The sequence below is a fragment of the Ammospiza caudacuta genome, chromosome 1 (genome assembly GCF_027887145.1).
Source record: "Ammospiza caudacuta isolate bAmmCau1 chromosome 1, bAmmCau1.pri, whole genome shotgun sequence".
Taxonomy (NCBI): Eukaryota; Metazoa; Chordata; class Aves; order Passeriformes; family Passerellidae; genus Ammospiza; species Ammospiza caudacuta.
Window position 1 is genome coordinate 2,400,126 of NC_080593.1, and position 15,289 is coordinate 2,415,414.

General features: G+C 45.4%; 1 protein-coding gene across 1 annotated transcript in view; it reads left to right on the forward strand.

Annotated features, from left to right (window-relative positions):
* Nucleotides 1-15,289, forward strand: part of WNT3A (Wnt family member 3A) — a 99,170-nt gene that overhangs the window by 45,972 nt on the left and 37,909 nt on the right. Inside the window, exon 2 of the mRNA XM_058811455.1 lies at nucleotides 10,543-10,784. Within this exon, the coding sequence (XP_058667438.1) occupies nucleotides 10,543-10,784 (242 nt within the window). The remainder of the gene's footprint in view (nucleotides 1-10,542; nucleotides 10,785-15,289) is intronic.

Genomic DNA, 15,289 nt, shown 5'->3' on the forward strand with positions numbered 1-15,289 from the left:
AAACATAAAAGATTTTTACACAAAATACAATTGCTTGCAAATCCACCCTCTACAAAACAGCTATTTTTACATTGGTCAGAAAAATTAAGCTTATTGTGAGAGCTTGGCAAATATGCCAAACTCAGAAGATTTCAGGGTGTGTTTTTCTGTAATGTAAAAAAACCTGTGCCCAGTCCTAGATGGCAGTTTCAATAGAGTTGATAAAATAATGTAGGAGTTTGCCCTTCCTCAGATGTTTCAGATTTGGACCCAGTGACAATGAGAAATGGCAAAATTCCCGATGAAACTGGAGCTGTGCTGTGGGTCTGCAAAGGAAACAATCCCTGAGGTTGCCCAATCCAAACTTCTAATTTGGTATCGATAATTACATTAAAAAAAAAAAGCATCTAACAGTGTGACAAGTTCCTTATTGACTGTCTGGGTGCAATAAAAGTCCTTAACCAGATGCTCAGTTTTAAATATGTGCTCAAGCCCCTATGTTAACACGAGGCACTGGCTGAAGTGCTTCTCTAAATCTCCTGCATTTTCCTTAGGAGTATTTTATGACCAGAACAAAAAGTAGTTGTAAGATTCATTAGAGGGAAAAGAAAAAAAAAAAAAAAAAAAAGAGAGAGAGAGTGCAAAAGGAAGGAAAAACAAAGAGGAGGAAACTTTATGGCTCCGTAAACAGCTGTAAGCAATGTCTCTGGTCGGGTCAGACCGGTCTGAGTTGACAAGGCAGTGTCTCCAATTATATAGCATGCTGTAGCCTGTAAAAATGAAATCAATTTGTTATTTTTCTGGGAGAACATTATAGCGTGAGTTCACACATTTGGTGAGCCTGATGAGTCAGTGAAAGCCAGAGGAGGAACTCTGTGCATCCCTGTGTGTGTGTGAGGGTCTGTGTGCGCTCACCCAATGCATATTCACAGCACCTTCTGCAAGGAAAGGGTGAGAAATGAGAGTTTCCAAGGAAAGGGTGAGAAATGAGAGCTTCCAAGGAAAGGGTGAGGAACGTGAGCAATTTGCTTTACCAGAGCAGTGGACAGTGAAAATCCTGCTGTTCTTACCCAAAACCTCAAAATGACAATTCCCTCCATCCGTGGTTCTCATTTCAAAATTGGCTTTGCTGGTGGAGGAGTTTCAGGATAAAATTCCCCCAAGCACTTAAGCACTTAAGCAATTTAGAAGTCCAAATCCAATCTTTGCAGGGATCTGAGGTCTTTGAGCCCAGTCCTCCAAGGTATTTAGCACTGACATAGCCCAGGCCAGACCTCAGCGCAGGGGGATGAGCCTTAATGAGAGGTTTGAAACCACAAGTTGTACTTTATATTGCTGAGCATTTAAAAAAGGTTCAAGTTGGGATGCTTTAGGGCTGGGGAGGGGGGGAACTGGGAGGATTAGGACTAGCCACAGTCCTAATTATTATTGAAATTCAGAGTAGGAGTCTAAATATCTTTGCATTGTGTAGGCATTTTTCATTGCCTAATATGTTGCTTTATCCCTTCCCTCCATTTCTCTAATTTAGCACACCTGACCCAGAAAATTAGAGCTATTTTCACCTAAAACTTCATTCCAGTGCCCAAGTTATATAAGCATTGTGCTGGGGAGAAGGAGGCAGGTCCTTTTCCAGGCCAGCCAGTGGTTGCCTCACAAACACACATTCTTTCCATTTGTCATGAAACCCTGAGAGGGGTTAGGCTGGGAGAAGTCAGAAGTAAGACAGCAAAGGTGTTTACATGAAACTTTAAAATTACTCCCCTTTCATTTGCAAGTAACTGTTGTTCCTCGTCCCAGGTGAATTTATCCATCAGCAATATCATTAGATGAGTTCATTATAACCACGAGATTTACAGCGCTCATAAACTGCAGTGTAGGTGGCAGATTAAAATGTTAAGGCTTATGCATCTCTAAAACCCTGCACTGCCATCCTGGCACATTTGAGGAGGTAAATGGAGGCAGATCTCAAGTGGGGAGACCTCCAGAGAGCAGCCCCTGGTGTAGGATGGGGAATGGAAGCAGCACCAGGGTCCCTGGGAGCTGGACCCAGGCTTGAAAACGTGGTTGGAGGGGCCATTATTCCGCTGCCTGGGTTGTTTTTCAGATGACATGTGTAGCAAAGGAGTTAATTGCCTTGGGTAATTAAAGAGTTCCAAAGACTTTTTCCAAGGAACTGGGCTGTTAATACTTGTATTCTCTCTCCTCCTCTGTTCTGTAGATCCTAAGGGAAGACAAAGTCAAAGCAACATCTCTTGCGCTGCGAGTGGAAGGTGCTGAGTGTTGTGGTGTGCCTTAGTTCCTGTGGGAATTCTCTGTCCTGGCCAAACCTCAGCTCAGGGAATTTTGCTTTCTTAGCACCTACTTGAAGCTGCCACCGAGCTTATTATTTTTAAAATCCAGCCTCAAACCACTCTAAACAATCTGTTAGAGATAGCAAGGACCTTCCTTGGCCTCCTCTTCCAGCTCTCCAAGGATTTCTGAGATTCTGACAAAAAAAAAAAAAAAAGGGCGAAATTACCAATTCCTACTTTCAGCTTGGGAAAAAAAAAAAACCAAAAAAGGTGTCCAGTTTATGCTCTCATTTTTGCACAGCCAGTGCTGCCTCCTGGGCATCTCCAGTGATTCAGCCCCCCTATCTGAGGCGTCTCTCCCAGGATGGGCTGAGTTGCCCTCTGGAGATGCTGATCTTGCTCCATGGATCCTGGTAGACAGTGAGCTTGGCTGAGATTCCAAACTCTGAGATGGTCACAGTGGGGTGAGGTGAGTCCCACGCTCAGAGATGCTCTGATGAAAGGTGCAGCAGAAACCCAGGGCTGCTGCATCATCACCATCACCACCGCTGTTATTCATACAGGGCAAGGGTGAGGGAGTTCTTGTGGGAGAAAAGGCACCTCCAAACCTCTGTGTGTGTGTGCAGGGTTGGACTTGGCCACGCAATTATGGGCATACTTTCAGGGTTAGAGGAGGAAAGAAAAAGATTTAAATATAGCCCTTGTGCTGTTCTTGGAGATGGATGAAGAATTATCCAGCATGAACAGTTAACCCCGTAGGTTGCTGTCGCAGACATCTTTTATGAAAAATCCTTTCCTTAGGATTTTTCCTCCTGAGAAGCTGAGAGGCCTCAGGAACAAAATGTAAACATTGATTATCTGCTGCTGTGGAATGCAACAGGTGCATCTGGGATTGGCCCGTGTTGGATGTTTGTAATTAATGGCCAATCACAGTCAGCTGGCTCGGACTTTCTGTCTGAGCCACAAGCCTTTGTTATCATTCCTTCTTTTTCTATTCTTAGCCAGCCTTCTGATGAAAGCCTTTCTTCTATTCTTTTAGTATAGTTTTAATATAATATATATCATAAAATAATAAATCAAGCCTTCTGAAACATGGAGTCAGATCCTTGTCTCTTCCCTCATCCAAGAGCGCTGTGAACACGGTCACAGGTTGCAGCCTTTTTCTTTTCCAGGCTGGAGGAAAAAAAATCTGGAAGGACAGAATATGTGCTGTCTAACAGGCTTAGATTTCTTTCTGTGAACCTCTTTGAAATGTCTTAGTCTTGATAGCGAGATGCTCAGAGCCAAATGTTGAAAACCTCACTACAATCAATGTTGCGGAGAGTCATAATTTCTGAATTAAAGTCTGACACTTCTGTAATTAGACTGCTTAGGCCTAAGCTTGATGGTTACTGGTCCATGCATATCAAAAGAAACAACCCTCAAACTGAAAAAAATATCTTTCATCGGAATCAGTTACTTGATTCATGTCTTCTAGAGCCAGACCTATCATTTTGCTGATCTGTGTTAAGGTGGTTTCCAAGTTTTCAACTAAAACAACAGTTAAAATTGTTGCTATTGTCCACATTTTGTAGTTGCTTGGGTTTGGGATAGTTTTAATCTCATAGAATAAAACCACTTTGATTCAGGAGGGATATTAGTGAGCAGAACAATTTCCTTTTCCATTTAAAATAATGGGCTGTGACAAGTTCCACTTCTTTTAATTCTAAATTTTTTCAAGGTTTTGTTTTCATAGTAAAATGGGGAAAAAAATATCAAAGCCTATGCCAGAATATTGCTGTTTTCAGTGAATGTAGAATTAGAAGTTTTCCTGCCTGTCCACTGGCCTGGCCTCTGGGCTGGTGGTTCAAACCATAGAACCATAAAACCATAGAATGGCCTGAGTTGGAGGGACCTTAAAACTCATCCCATTCCACCCCCTGCCACGGGCAGGGACACCTTCAACTGTCCCAGGCTGCTCCAAGCCCATCCAGCCTGGCCTTGGGTACTCCCAGGGATCCAGGGGCAGCCACAGCTTCTCTGGGCACCCTGTGCCAGGGCCTCAGCACCCTCACAGGGAACAATTCCTTCCCAATATCCCATCTATCCCTGCCTTCTGGCAATTTGAAGCCATTCCCCCTTCTCCTGCCACTCCAGGCTCATAAATTGTCTCTCTCCATCTTTCTTGTGGGTCCCTTCAGTCCAAGAAGGCCACAGTGAAGACACTTTGAAATCATTCTCTTTTCCAAGCTGAACAAATACAATTCTCTCAGCCTTTCCTTGTAGGAACCATGGTCCATCTCTCAAATCAACTTTGCAGATCTCTTTGGGATCACTCCAGCAGGTCCATGTCCTCCCCATGTGTCTACCCAAGAGTCTCATGGACATTTGTGTGTCCAGAGTGGAAAAGACACAGTTGGTCCAACTCCATCTCCTGTTCCTGGTCTCAGCCTCTGGGATATCCTTTCCATCTTCCAGTTGTAAATGTTAGATGGACACCACACTCCATGTGTCTTGTGGCAGCTCTGTGTGCTGAGGAATTTTGGGAATTGCCTCCAGATCCTTCCCCAAGAGCCTCTCGACATTTAGTGCCATTAACCATGCATGGCAGCCCCCATTTTTGGAACCTTCACAGCCTTCCAGCTGCTCATTGCTCCAAAAAAAAACTCCAAAAAGTGGTTTTAGGCAGCCTCAGATGCATGGATTTCATGCTGGCCAGCTTGGAGGGTTATGGTGAGAGATGAGAGAGGGTCTGTTTGGGATGTCGTAGGATGGAGTGGGGGCTGCCCACTCCTCACCTGCTTCCCTGTGAGCCCCTCTGGTGCCAGGAGAGGTGAGACAGCCTGGAGGGGTTTCCTTACAGCTTTTCACAACCTATGGACACTTCTCCAGCCATCTGCTCAATTTCAGTGCTTTACGATCATTATACCACAGATGTGCTGTGAAAATACATCTTTTTAGAGAAACCGCTTTTCATAATTTGTCCTCTCTTTCATCACGTGGCTGAGATTCTTCTAAGGGATGTGTGGCACAACAGAGAGGCAGCCAAAATGAGTTAGAAAGGAACAGGGGCTGAGCTGAACATCTGGAAAGCTGGATGGATTGTAGGAAAGGATTTGGAGGAGGCATCTTGCTGTTAGGGGGCTCCCTGCAAAGGGAGAAGCACTGAAAGCATCTAGAAGAGAACATAAATCCCCTCTGTATGAGCAGATGAGCTTCTTTGATTTGACTTCTTCACCAGGACTAGCTGGACAAGAGGAGCAAAGTCACTCCTGGTGCTCAGTTTGTAATATTTGGTGGGATTTAAGTGCCTCAGGGTCCTCTTCAGGATAATTTGGCAAGTTGCAGCCTTGCTGTTCAGCATTGATAAAAGAAGTTTTTTCCCCTGTGTCGGGAACCTGGAAGGACATCCCCGCATGAAGCTCTCAAAAAGCTTCTCCAGAATAAATAGCAAAACAAAGCTCAGGAATTAGAGAATTCAGGGACAAGCAAGAAGCTGTAGGAGTCTCCATACTCTGCTCCTGATGTGTCAAGGACTTGTGACACTCTGAGAAGGTGGTGACCTTGAAAAATCAGCAGAGTGGTGCTGTACAGTGAGGTCATGCAGAGCTGAAACCTTCTCTTTTTCTGAAAAAAAAACCTCTGAGCAGGTATTTCCTGCATATTTCTCCCTCCTAACCTGTCTGGGGTGTCCATTCCAAGAGGGAGGGTCCATGTAATTTATTAAGAAGGTGGCCAGGTACTTATTTACAACGGCTCTGCTGAAGGAGCAGATCGATTGAGATAAGGGAAATGAAGAGCTCTCGAGGTGTGTTGGCAAAGAAAAATGCTCACTGGAGGCTGAATTAAACACTCCAGGGCATGCAAGGCTTAGAGATAAGCTAAGAACTTTGGCTGTGGACATACAGAGCAGTGTTTTCATGGCTCCTCCTGTGCTAATGGGAAGAAAAGCCTGGTTGGTTTGAAAGGAACAACTCTTTGACCCTTTCCCCTGGTTCAGACTTGAGCAGAGCCTGTTCTGGGCATGAGTGTGTTTGTAAAATTGAGAGCTTCAGGAATTCTGCATGGAAAAGGGGAGGTTGGGGTCAGTGCATCCAGGAAGTGCTGGTGCTCAGGAATTTGAAGGTTAGACCACAGTAGATGACACTCAGCCCATTTCTCAACACAAAATTGCCCACATGAAGGAGATTGTTTAGGAGGAGAGCTCAGGAGAGTGGAAAAATGCAAATGCCAGGTTTGATCATTGGAAACAGTGAGGAGAAAAAAAAAATTAATGATGGGAGCCACGAGAGAGTTGGGCAACACTGAAATGAGATTCTGATCTTTATAGACTTTCCCAATCTTTTCTAAAGGTTTGGTTGTTGGGTTGTTGTTGGTTTCTTTTCTGGGTGGAGAAGAAGGTTGGAAGGTTCATGAGGTTCCCACCTGATGATCAATAATAATGACAGGGAGCTGAAAGAACTGGGTTTCTCCTAAAGATAAATTGACTTTAGGAGAGAGAAAGTGTTTACAGCTGGAAGCAAAGTAGAAACCAAAAGAGGGTGCTCGGGGAGATGTTATCACAATCCAGGAGCTGTGAGTGAGCCAGGAGCAGGAGGAGGAGGAGGAGGAGGAGGAGGAAGGTGCACAGCTCTGCTCAGCAGCAGAGCCACTGCTGATGGGGAGATGTTTTGAGATTCCACCCTTCAAGTGACTCCACAGTGCCCCATGAAACACCAAATTTATGTTTCACCGTCTCCAGGCCTGATGACACCTTGAGAACAAGGCTCTTGCTGGAGATTGTCTTTTGCAGATTAAACTTTCCAGACTGTAACTCAGATCAAAGTCAGGTGTGACTGTTTCCCTGCTGTACCGAGCAGAGAGCAGTGTGGAAAAGCAATTAGAGATATTTCTATATGTTTTTTGGGTTTTTTTTTTAATCTTAGATAATCTTCCCAGCAATGGAAATGAACAGTTGAGGTCACCAACGTACAAACTCCTCTTCCTATGACTGGTATTTTCATTTTACCACTGTAGTAACCACCAAAAAAACCCAACACAGAGACAGGCTTGAGTTTGGCTGTTCATATGATTAAAGTTTATGAGGTTGGAATCCTAAACTTCATCAGGGTCCTACTGATATAGCTCAAAAAAATCCTTTTGGCTTCACAACCTGCAACAGGTTGATGGTAACTCATGGATGCTTTATCTTTGTTGGGAACTGGGTAAGGGACTTTGGAAAGCTTTGGGAAGGATGTTGGTGGCTGCAGTTGATGTGGAAACAAACTCTACAGATGTTCCCACCAAAGTTAACCTCAGACACCAGAAAACATCCACATTTTGGACTCTCTGTAGTCAATGGCTGGAGGATGAGTAGGAACAAGTAGTCTTATGTTTTTTCCTGGAGAGTTCAATGAAGGCATCTCTCCAGATGGTTTACAGAGATAGGACCACTTAGCTCCCAATCCTAAAGCTGGGAATACCTCCTAAGTCCCAGTCTTGGGGGAGTTCAGAGGATTAAAATTTGGGTATGTGGCACCCTAAAACTCAATGAGGCGACAGAGGCAACTCAACAAGGCAACAGAGGCAACACTCAACAAGTCCTCTGAAGACTGAAACAATGTTTTGGAAGGTGTCTTTAGTCCAGAAATTTTGGTCCAGTGCTTTGTAGAATATTTAACAGCGAAACAAGAACGTACACTTGGCATGGGCTCCATTTCACAGATGGCTTTCTGCCAGCTGTGTACCCTGAATTAATCTGAAGCTCAGAAAACCCCATATCTAGCCACTGAGATAAGGAAAATTAGTTTAATGGGTCCTTTCCTCAGCTTTCTCCTGTAGGTTCCTCATCTGCAGGAACTCATCTCCTTCCTCCAGCTGAGGTCTCTGCGTGTCCTTCAACCCAGGGCTGAACTTTTGTGGGTGGGAGAGTTTCAAGGAATTTACCCATGCTGGTTGTCAGGGATGATGGTGTGATTCACCTGGAGACTCCCAGGGTGCAGACACGCCCCAGCCACCCAGGGGGAGTTTGAGTCTGGCCAGCACAGCCAGTGGGGGCAAGGCCATGATTCACCCAAAGCACACAGCTCAGCTGGGCAGGGGCATGGAGATGTCTGCTGCTCCCTGATTGCAAAAGCAGCCTGGGGTCAGCTGGAGACACCCCAGCAAGCATTGGAGGGTGGGTGACAGGGGCACAATTTTCAGCTCCTTCCTCCCTTTTAATGCAATGGAAAAAGGGGCACTTCTGGAGGGCAGTTCATGCTGTTTGTCTCAGCCTCCCTCCCTGGGGTAGGATGGATTGTCCTCTAATGTTGAGATTAATCATCTCCCAGAAGTCCAGCAGAGGTGGGAAGAGGCATCTAAGTTCAGGAAATCAGCTGGAAATCCTTGGCTTTGGTTGTTGGGTTGTTGGGTTGTTCCACCTTGTCCATCTGAAGTTCACTTAGTGGAGGGCACGTTCTTGGCTGAGCTGATTATCCTGGTTCTGAACTCCTAGCTGGAGCCATTTGGGATCCAGATATGGATGTCCTTACTTGCCTGGAAAGAGTGGATTTGTAAGGATTAATCTGCAGTTGGCAAAGCCTTTGAGATGTGGCTCCTGACCATGTGAATGTCACCTACTTCTCAATTCTGTCCCCTCTAGACCAGGTCCCCACCAGGAGTGGAGTTAATTGGCTGCAAGGACCCTTCTCTTTAAAACAAATCAATTTTAAAATAATTTTTATCCTAGCCTAGAGAACTGCTAAAGTCAAGCTAATTTTTCTTTGGCAACGATAGAATTCTTGTGTTATTTTTTAAGTCAGAGCAAAAGAGAATGAAGGCTTTAATTCTCTGACAGCCCTGTTGGTAATTTAAACACACCAGGCTGTTCCCAAATGAAAACCACACAGCAAAAAAATGAATGTAAACAGAAATACACACTGCCCAGGCAGGTTCCTCTTTGTCATTAATTCAGGGCAGAAAAGACAATCACGAGATTTAATTAGAAGAAAAGGAAATTGTACTCTAAAAATCCCTTCAGTTTTAGTAATCAAGGTTATTATTAGAAGCACCAGTAAAAAACACTTTAAAAATCTATCTAATTAGCTGCATATCTGCTGATCTCCCTGCAGAGCTGACTTGTTTGTCTCCAAGGCTTCACCAACATAAAGGTTCATGGACACTCCTTTCAAGACTTCTACTGGGCTGAGCACAGAGTTTGCACTCAAGTTTAATTGGGATTGGTTTTGGGTTGTTGGTTTGGTTTGGGTTTAATTTCACTCCCCTCACTTTAACCAAAACCCCACAAGAATGGTTCTGTTCCCCTTCCCAAATTCTTGGTGCTGCCTTTCCAAAGACTCAGAGCTCGATGGTTTCAGCTGCTGGAGTTATTCCTTTGGGTAGCTCCAAAAGTGCTTTTGACTCAGCTGCCAAAATTTCCTATAAAACATCTTGTAAGAGGTGTGCTTGTGTCTCAAAGAAAGAAATGCATGTTTGAGTCCCTGGTTGCAAAGGAAATTATTGGGAGGAAGGAAAGGAAAAGAGAAAGGAGAAGGAGAAGGAGAAGGAGAAGGAGAAGGAGAAGGAGAAGGAGAAGGAGAAGGAGAAGGAGAAGGAGAAGGAGAAGGAGAAGGAGAAGGAGAAGGAGAAGGAGAAGGAGAAGGAGAAGGAGAAGGAGAAGGAGAAGGAGAAGGAGAAGGAGAAGGAGAAGGAGAAGGAGAAGGAGAAGGAGAAGGAGAAGGAGAAGGAGAAGGAGAAGGAGAAGGAGAAGGAGAAGGAGAAGGAGAAGGAGAAGGAGAAGGAGGGAAGGAAAGGAAAGGAAAGGAAAGGAAAGGAAAGGAAAGGAAAGGAAAGGAAAGGAAAGGAAAGGAAAGGAAAGGAAAGGAAAGGAAAGGAAAGGAAAGGAAAGGAAAGGAAAGGAAAGGAAAGGAAAGGAAAGGAAAGGAAAGGAAAGGAAAGGAAAGGAAAGGAAAGGAAAGGAAAGGAAAGGAAAGGAAAGGAAAGGAAAGGAAAGGAAAGGAAAGGAAAGGAAAGGAAAGGAAAGGAAAGGAAAGGAAAGGAAAGGGAAAATTTCACAGCACAATTATGAGTTAAGGCTTTGGGAGGATAAATAAAATGAAAAGAAGATATTTTAAAGTAGAGTTTTTTGCCTTGGTGCCTTGTAGGGAACTTCAGGAGATGTTTTGGTGACAGATAACAATGAAAATGGTGTTTTCTGGTCAGGAGGAATGCTGAGGAACCAAAGATATTGATTTCCTGTCTCCATTCTTCTGCACCAAGCACAAAGGTGAAACCCAGCCTGACAGATCTCTTCTCCCCTGTTTCTGTTGCCCAGGTCCCTGGCCATTGGTCACCAGTACTCGTCCCTGGGGACCCAGCCCATCCTGTGTGGGAGCATCCCGGGGCTGGTGCCCAAGCAGCTTCGCTTCTGCAGGAACTATGTGGAGATCATGCCCAGCGTGGCAGAGGGGGTGAAGATTGGCATCCAGGAGTGCCAGCACCAGTTCCGAGGGAGGAGGTGGAACTGCACCACTGTCAACGACAGCTTGGCCATCTTTGGGCCCGTGCTGGATAAAGGTGAGTGAAGAGCTGTGTTCACAGGGGTTCCTGGATGAGGGAAGAGATGGGAATGTTGACTCCATGTTTCAGAAGGCTGATTTATTATTTTATGATATATATTATGTTAAAACTATACTAAAAGAATAGAAGAAAATGTTTCATCAGTAGGTTAGCTAAGAATAGAATAAAATGGAATGATAACAAAACCTTCTGTCTCAGACAGAGAATCCAAGCCAGCTGACTGATTGGCCATTAATTAGAAACAACCACATGAGATCAATCACAGATGCACCTGTTGCATCCCACAGCAGCAGATAATCAGTGTTTACATTTTGTTCCTGAAGCCTCTCAGCCTCTCAGGAGGAAAAATCCTAAGGAAAGGATTTTTCATTAAAAGTTGTCTGTGACGTGGAGCTACGGGTTTGGGGAGATCTGTGGTGGAATTGGCAGCAGAGATCTTGAAAAATCTCCTGTGAGCTCATTCCCTTCTGAAAAAATCCTGTAAAATGTCATGTATAGACATAGAACTTGAGCTGGATAAAGGAGTGGGGTTATCTGAGTTCCAGCTGGCAGCAGGAGGTTGGACTGGAGATCTCCCTGAGTCCCTTTCAGCATGAGTTATCCATGATCCTGCACCCTGGGAATGAGCACAGAGGGTTTCTGTGTTTGCAGTGCTCAAGCTGAACCTGGCTCCTTTTCTGACCCTGTGCTGTGATTCCAGCTCTTTAAGTGATAGCAGAGGGGCAGAGGGGCTGTTGGGGATGGTTCCTAGGGACTGGACTTAGCAGATAACAGCAGTTTTTATGCTATTGTGAAATACAATGAAGATCAAAGGCCTGGGGAAATCACCATCAATTAATGCTTCGGCTTTCTTTGGTTGTGAGCAGTAAATTAGGACAGGGTGCAAATTCAGGCAACTCTTTCTGCACACCTTGACAGAAGTGGGAACTCTTAGAATTTTCTTGCCCTAGGTTAAATCTTGTGAGATTTAGGACCTAAGCTAAGCTTAAGTATCTGGTCTTTTCCCTTAAAAGTTGGCAGGAGCCTGTGAGAACTCCTTTATCCCTCTTTGAACTTGTGTGTCTTTTAAAACCCAGTCTGGTCCTGCTGGTCGCACTAAGTCTTGGAAAAGTTTGGCACAAAGGGGTCCTTCCTTCCTTCCTTCCTTCCTTCCTTCCTTCCTTCCTTCCTTCCTTCCTTCCGACACTTCCTTCCGACACTTCCTTCCGACACTTCCTTCCTTCCTTCCTTCCTTCCGACACTTCCTTCCGACACTTCCTTCCGACACTTCCTTCCTTCCTTCCTTCCTTCCTTCCTTCCTTCCTTCCTTCCTTCCTTCCGACACTTCCTTCCGACACTTCCTTCCTTCCTTCCTTCCTTCCTTCCTTCCTTCCTTCCTTCCTTCCTTCCTTCCGACACTTCCTTCCTTCCTTCCGACACTTCCTTCCTTCCTTCCGACACTTCCTTCCTTCCTTCCTTCCTTCCTTCCTTCCTTCCTTCCTTCCTTCCTTCCGACACTTCCTTCCGACACTTCCTTCCTTCCTTCCTTCCGACACTTCCTTCCTTCCTTCCGACACTTCCTTCCTTCCGACACTTCCTTCCTTCCTTCCTTCCTTCCTTCCTTCCTTCCTTCCTTCCTTCCTTCCTTCCGACACTTCCTTCCTTCCTTCCTTCCGACACTTCCTTCCTTCCTTCCGACACTTCCTTCCTTCCTTCCGACACTTCCTTCCGACACTTCCTTCCGACACTTCCTTCCGACACTTCCTTCCTTCCTTCCTTCCTTCCTTCCTTCCTTCCTTCCTTCCTTCCTTCCTTCCTTCCTTCCTTCCTTCCTTCCTTCCTTCCGCCACTTCCACCACTTCCTTCCGCCATTTCCTTCCGCCATTTCCTTCCTGCCTTCCTTCCTGCCTTCCTTTCCCTTCCTTTCCTTCCCTCCCTCCTTCTCTGATTGAAAAGATGAATGAATATCTCGAATATTTTCAGGGAACCTGGTGTATGTAATTGATCCATATCCACCTTGGAGCGTGTTCAGTGCTTCCCATCTGTTATTTTAGTTTTCCCCCCAAATCAGAACAAATTTGGGCATTTCCTTCCCCCAGACCACATTGCTCCAACCCAGCCTTGAGGACTTCCAGGGATGGGGACTCCACGACCTCTCTGGCCAATGCTCTCCCAGACACTCTGGGATTTAAGACCCCACATTATCCTCATGGACAAACTGCTCCTCACCTCCCTGCTGGCCAGAGGAGCCCCAATCCCACCATCTCCCAATTTCCCAAATATCGCCCAGCAGTGCCAGCATCCAGGGTCTGTCCCTGCCCCACACTGGAGGCTCTCGGTAGCCAGGCTCAGGGAGGGAGAGGAGACTGGGACGATTTCATAACTGAAGAATGTTGTTCCTTGAGGGAGAATCAAACCACCCTTCAGTTTTGCTTCACCTACAGCAGGAGAGGGGGGGAGAAGAAAAAAAAACAGCTCAAAAAAACAGCTCAGTCGCATTCTTGTGCGGCAGATCCCCCAGGGTAGGAACATACTTGAGCTCTTACCCTGAAAGAGAGAAGGGGAGAAGGAGAGAGAGAAAGCAAGGAAGCAAAAATCTGGTTTGCAGCTTGGATTTTAAGGCACCCAGGATCTGAGTGCAGCTCTGGTGTGGGTCAGTGGGGATCCCATTGTCCCTCAGCAGCACCTACAGCATCTCCCTTTGCCTCACACACTATCTGCACTCCTTTCACTGAAAAGCATCAATTTTAATGCCTCCAGGAAATCCTTTCCAGGCCCAAATCTCACTGTCTGGGCTGCCCTTGCTGCTGTGGGAGCTCATTGCTCATTCAGGACTGGGCTTGAGCTGTGATTCAGCAGTGCCAAACTGTCACCAGACTCTGGTCCTGTTAAGAGCCATGTTCTGATATCTCCTCTAAAACCAGACTATTTTTCCCCATTAGCCTTTTTATGGAGAAAGATCCCACATGTTTTAATTAAGACTATATTTATGTATAATTTTTTTTAGCCAGGCCTGATTTCCAGAGGTCCCTTCCAACCCTAACAATTCTGGGATTTTGGGGCGAATCACACATTAAACAGGAATGGCACTGATGAGCTCAGCTACCAGGGAATGGTGATGTCCAGGGGATCCTGAGCTGCTGCTATTGAAGGCCACACTTAACCGTAAATCCCCTTTTCTCTTTGTATGTCACCCAGGGCAGAGGAAGAGCAGAAATCCCCCATCCCACCCTATTTATTCAATTATCCAGAATTGAATTTATTCAATTATCCAGGTGTAGACTTTCTATCCCTGGGAGTGTCCAATGCCAGGCTGGATGGGCTTGGACCAACTTGGGAAGGTGGAAGGTGTCCCTGCCTGTGGGATGTGTCCCTGCCCATGGCAGGGGTGTAATGAGATGAGCTTTAGGGTCAGGGCTGTGGAATGGGGTTTATCTCCTCCTCTGTGGTCTTGGGAGTGTATGGCCAGGTGTGCAGCTTAATGGAGAAGCATTCAGAGAGGTGCCACTGTTGGGTCTTCCTTGCAAGTCCCCAGGAAATGGGAGTTTTGGTCAGTTTGGACTACTTGGAATGCAAAAAACAGGATTTCTGTATGGGGAAAGAATTGAGTCTGATCTCTTTCTCTCCACCTGAACTTAATCTGCTTGTGATTTCTGATATAAAGACACTACAACTCATTTCTGGTCTCCCAGGAGCTCAAATCTCAGCTGCCGGACAGTAGAAAGAACCTCCCACTTGAACTTTTGCAACAGTAATATCAAAAGGCAAAATACTGTAATATTGAAAAGAAAAATACTGTTATTTTTTTCTCCACCTGTATTTTATCAAGTGGGGAAAACCATGGCAATGGCCATACGACCTGAAGTGACCACCGAGCCGCAGCTCATGCTCAGCCACTTGCCTGAGAGGCCTGGCAGTTTTTAATGCAGTTGTTGTATCTTTCAGTTCACCAAGGAGAAGGGGAGATTTTTGAGTTGCCTCTAAAAAGAGGCAGGACAAAACTTTGGGGGATGTAGGAGAAGGACACCCCGTCACTGGCAGCAGAAAGTGAGCAGTGCAACCTGGCAGGCATTTTCCATCTCCAGCTGAAGTGCCGTGCATTGGGAATCGTGCCTTTTGCCTTTATTTTAGCTTTTGTGGCCTGAAGAGGCTGTTCATGCTTAAGCTGTGAGTTTAGAGTCTCTCAGTGCTGCGTGAGCTCCCTTTGAAACTTCTCTGGGCAGAAATATGAACCAATCTCAAGAGAAGTAACACAATTAAAGCTTATCATGGGCCGTGTCTCTTTAAAGGACTTTGGCACATAATTAAGTCAAAATAAAAGTTTCCTCTCTCTTCTCCACCCCCCCATTCAATAAAAGTAAATTACCTCCAACTATTTAAGCCCGCTGTTCGTTTAAATTTAAAAAGGGAGCCCTTGTCTATCTATTTCTTTCACTCCCTCCCACCTCCTTCTGCTAAAGACTGGCCAGGGCTTTAAACCTGCCAGCTGGGCTGAGAAATGGTTAATAGTTATTGTGGAGGAG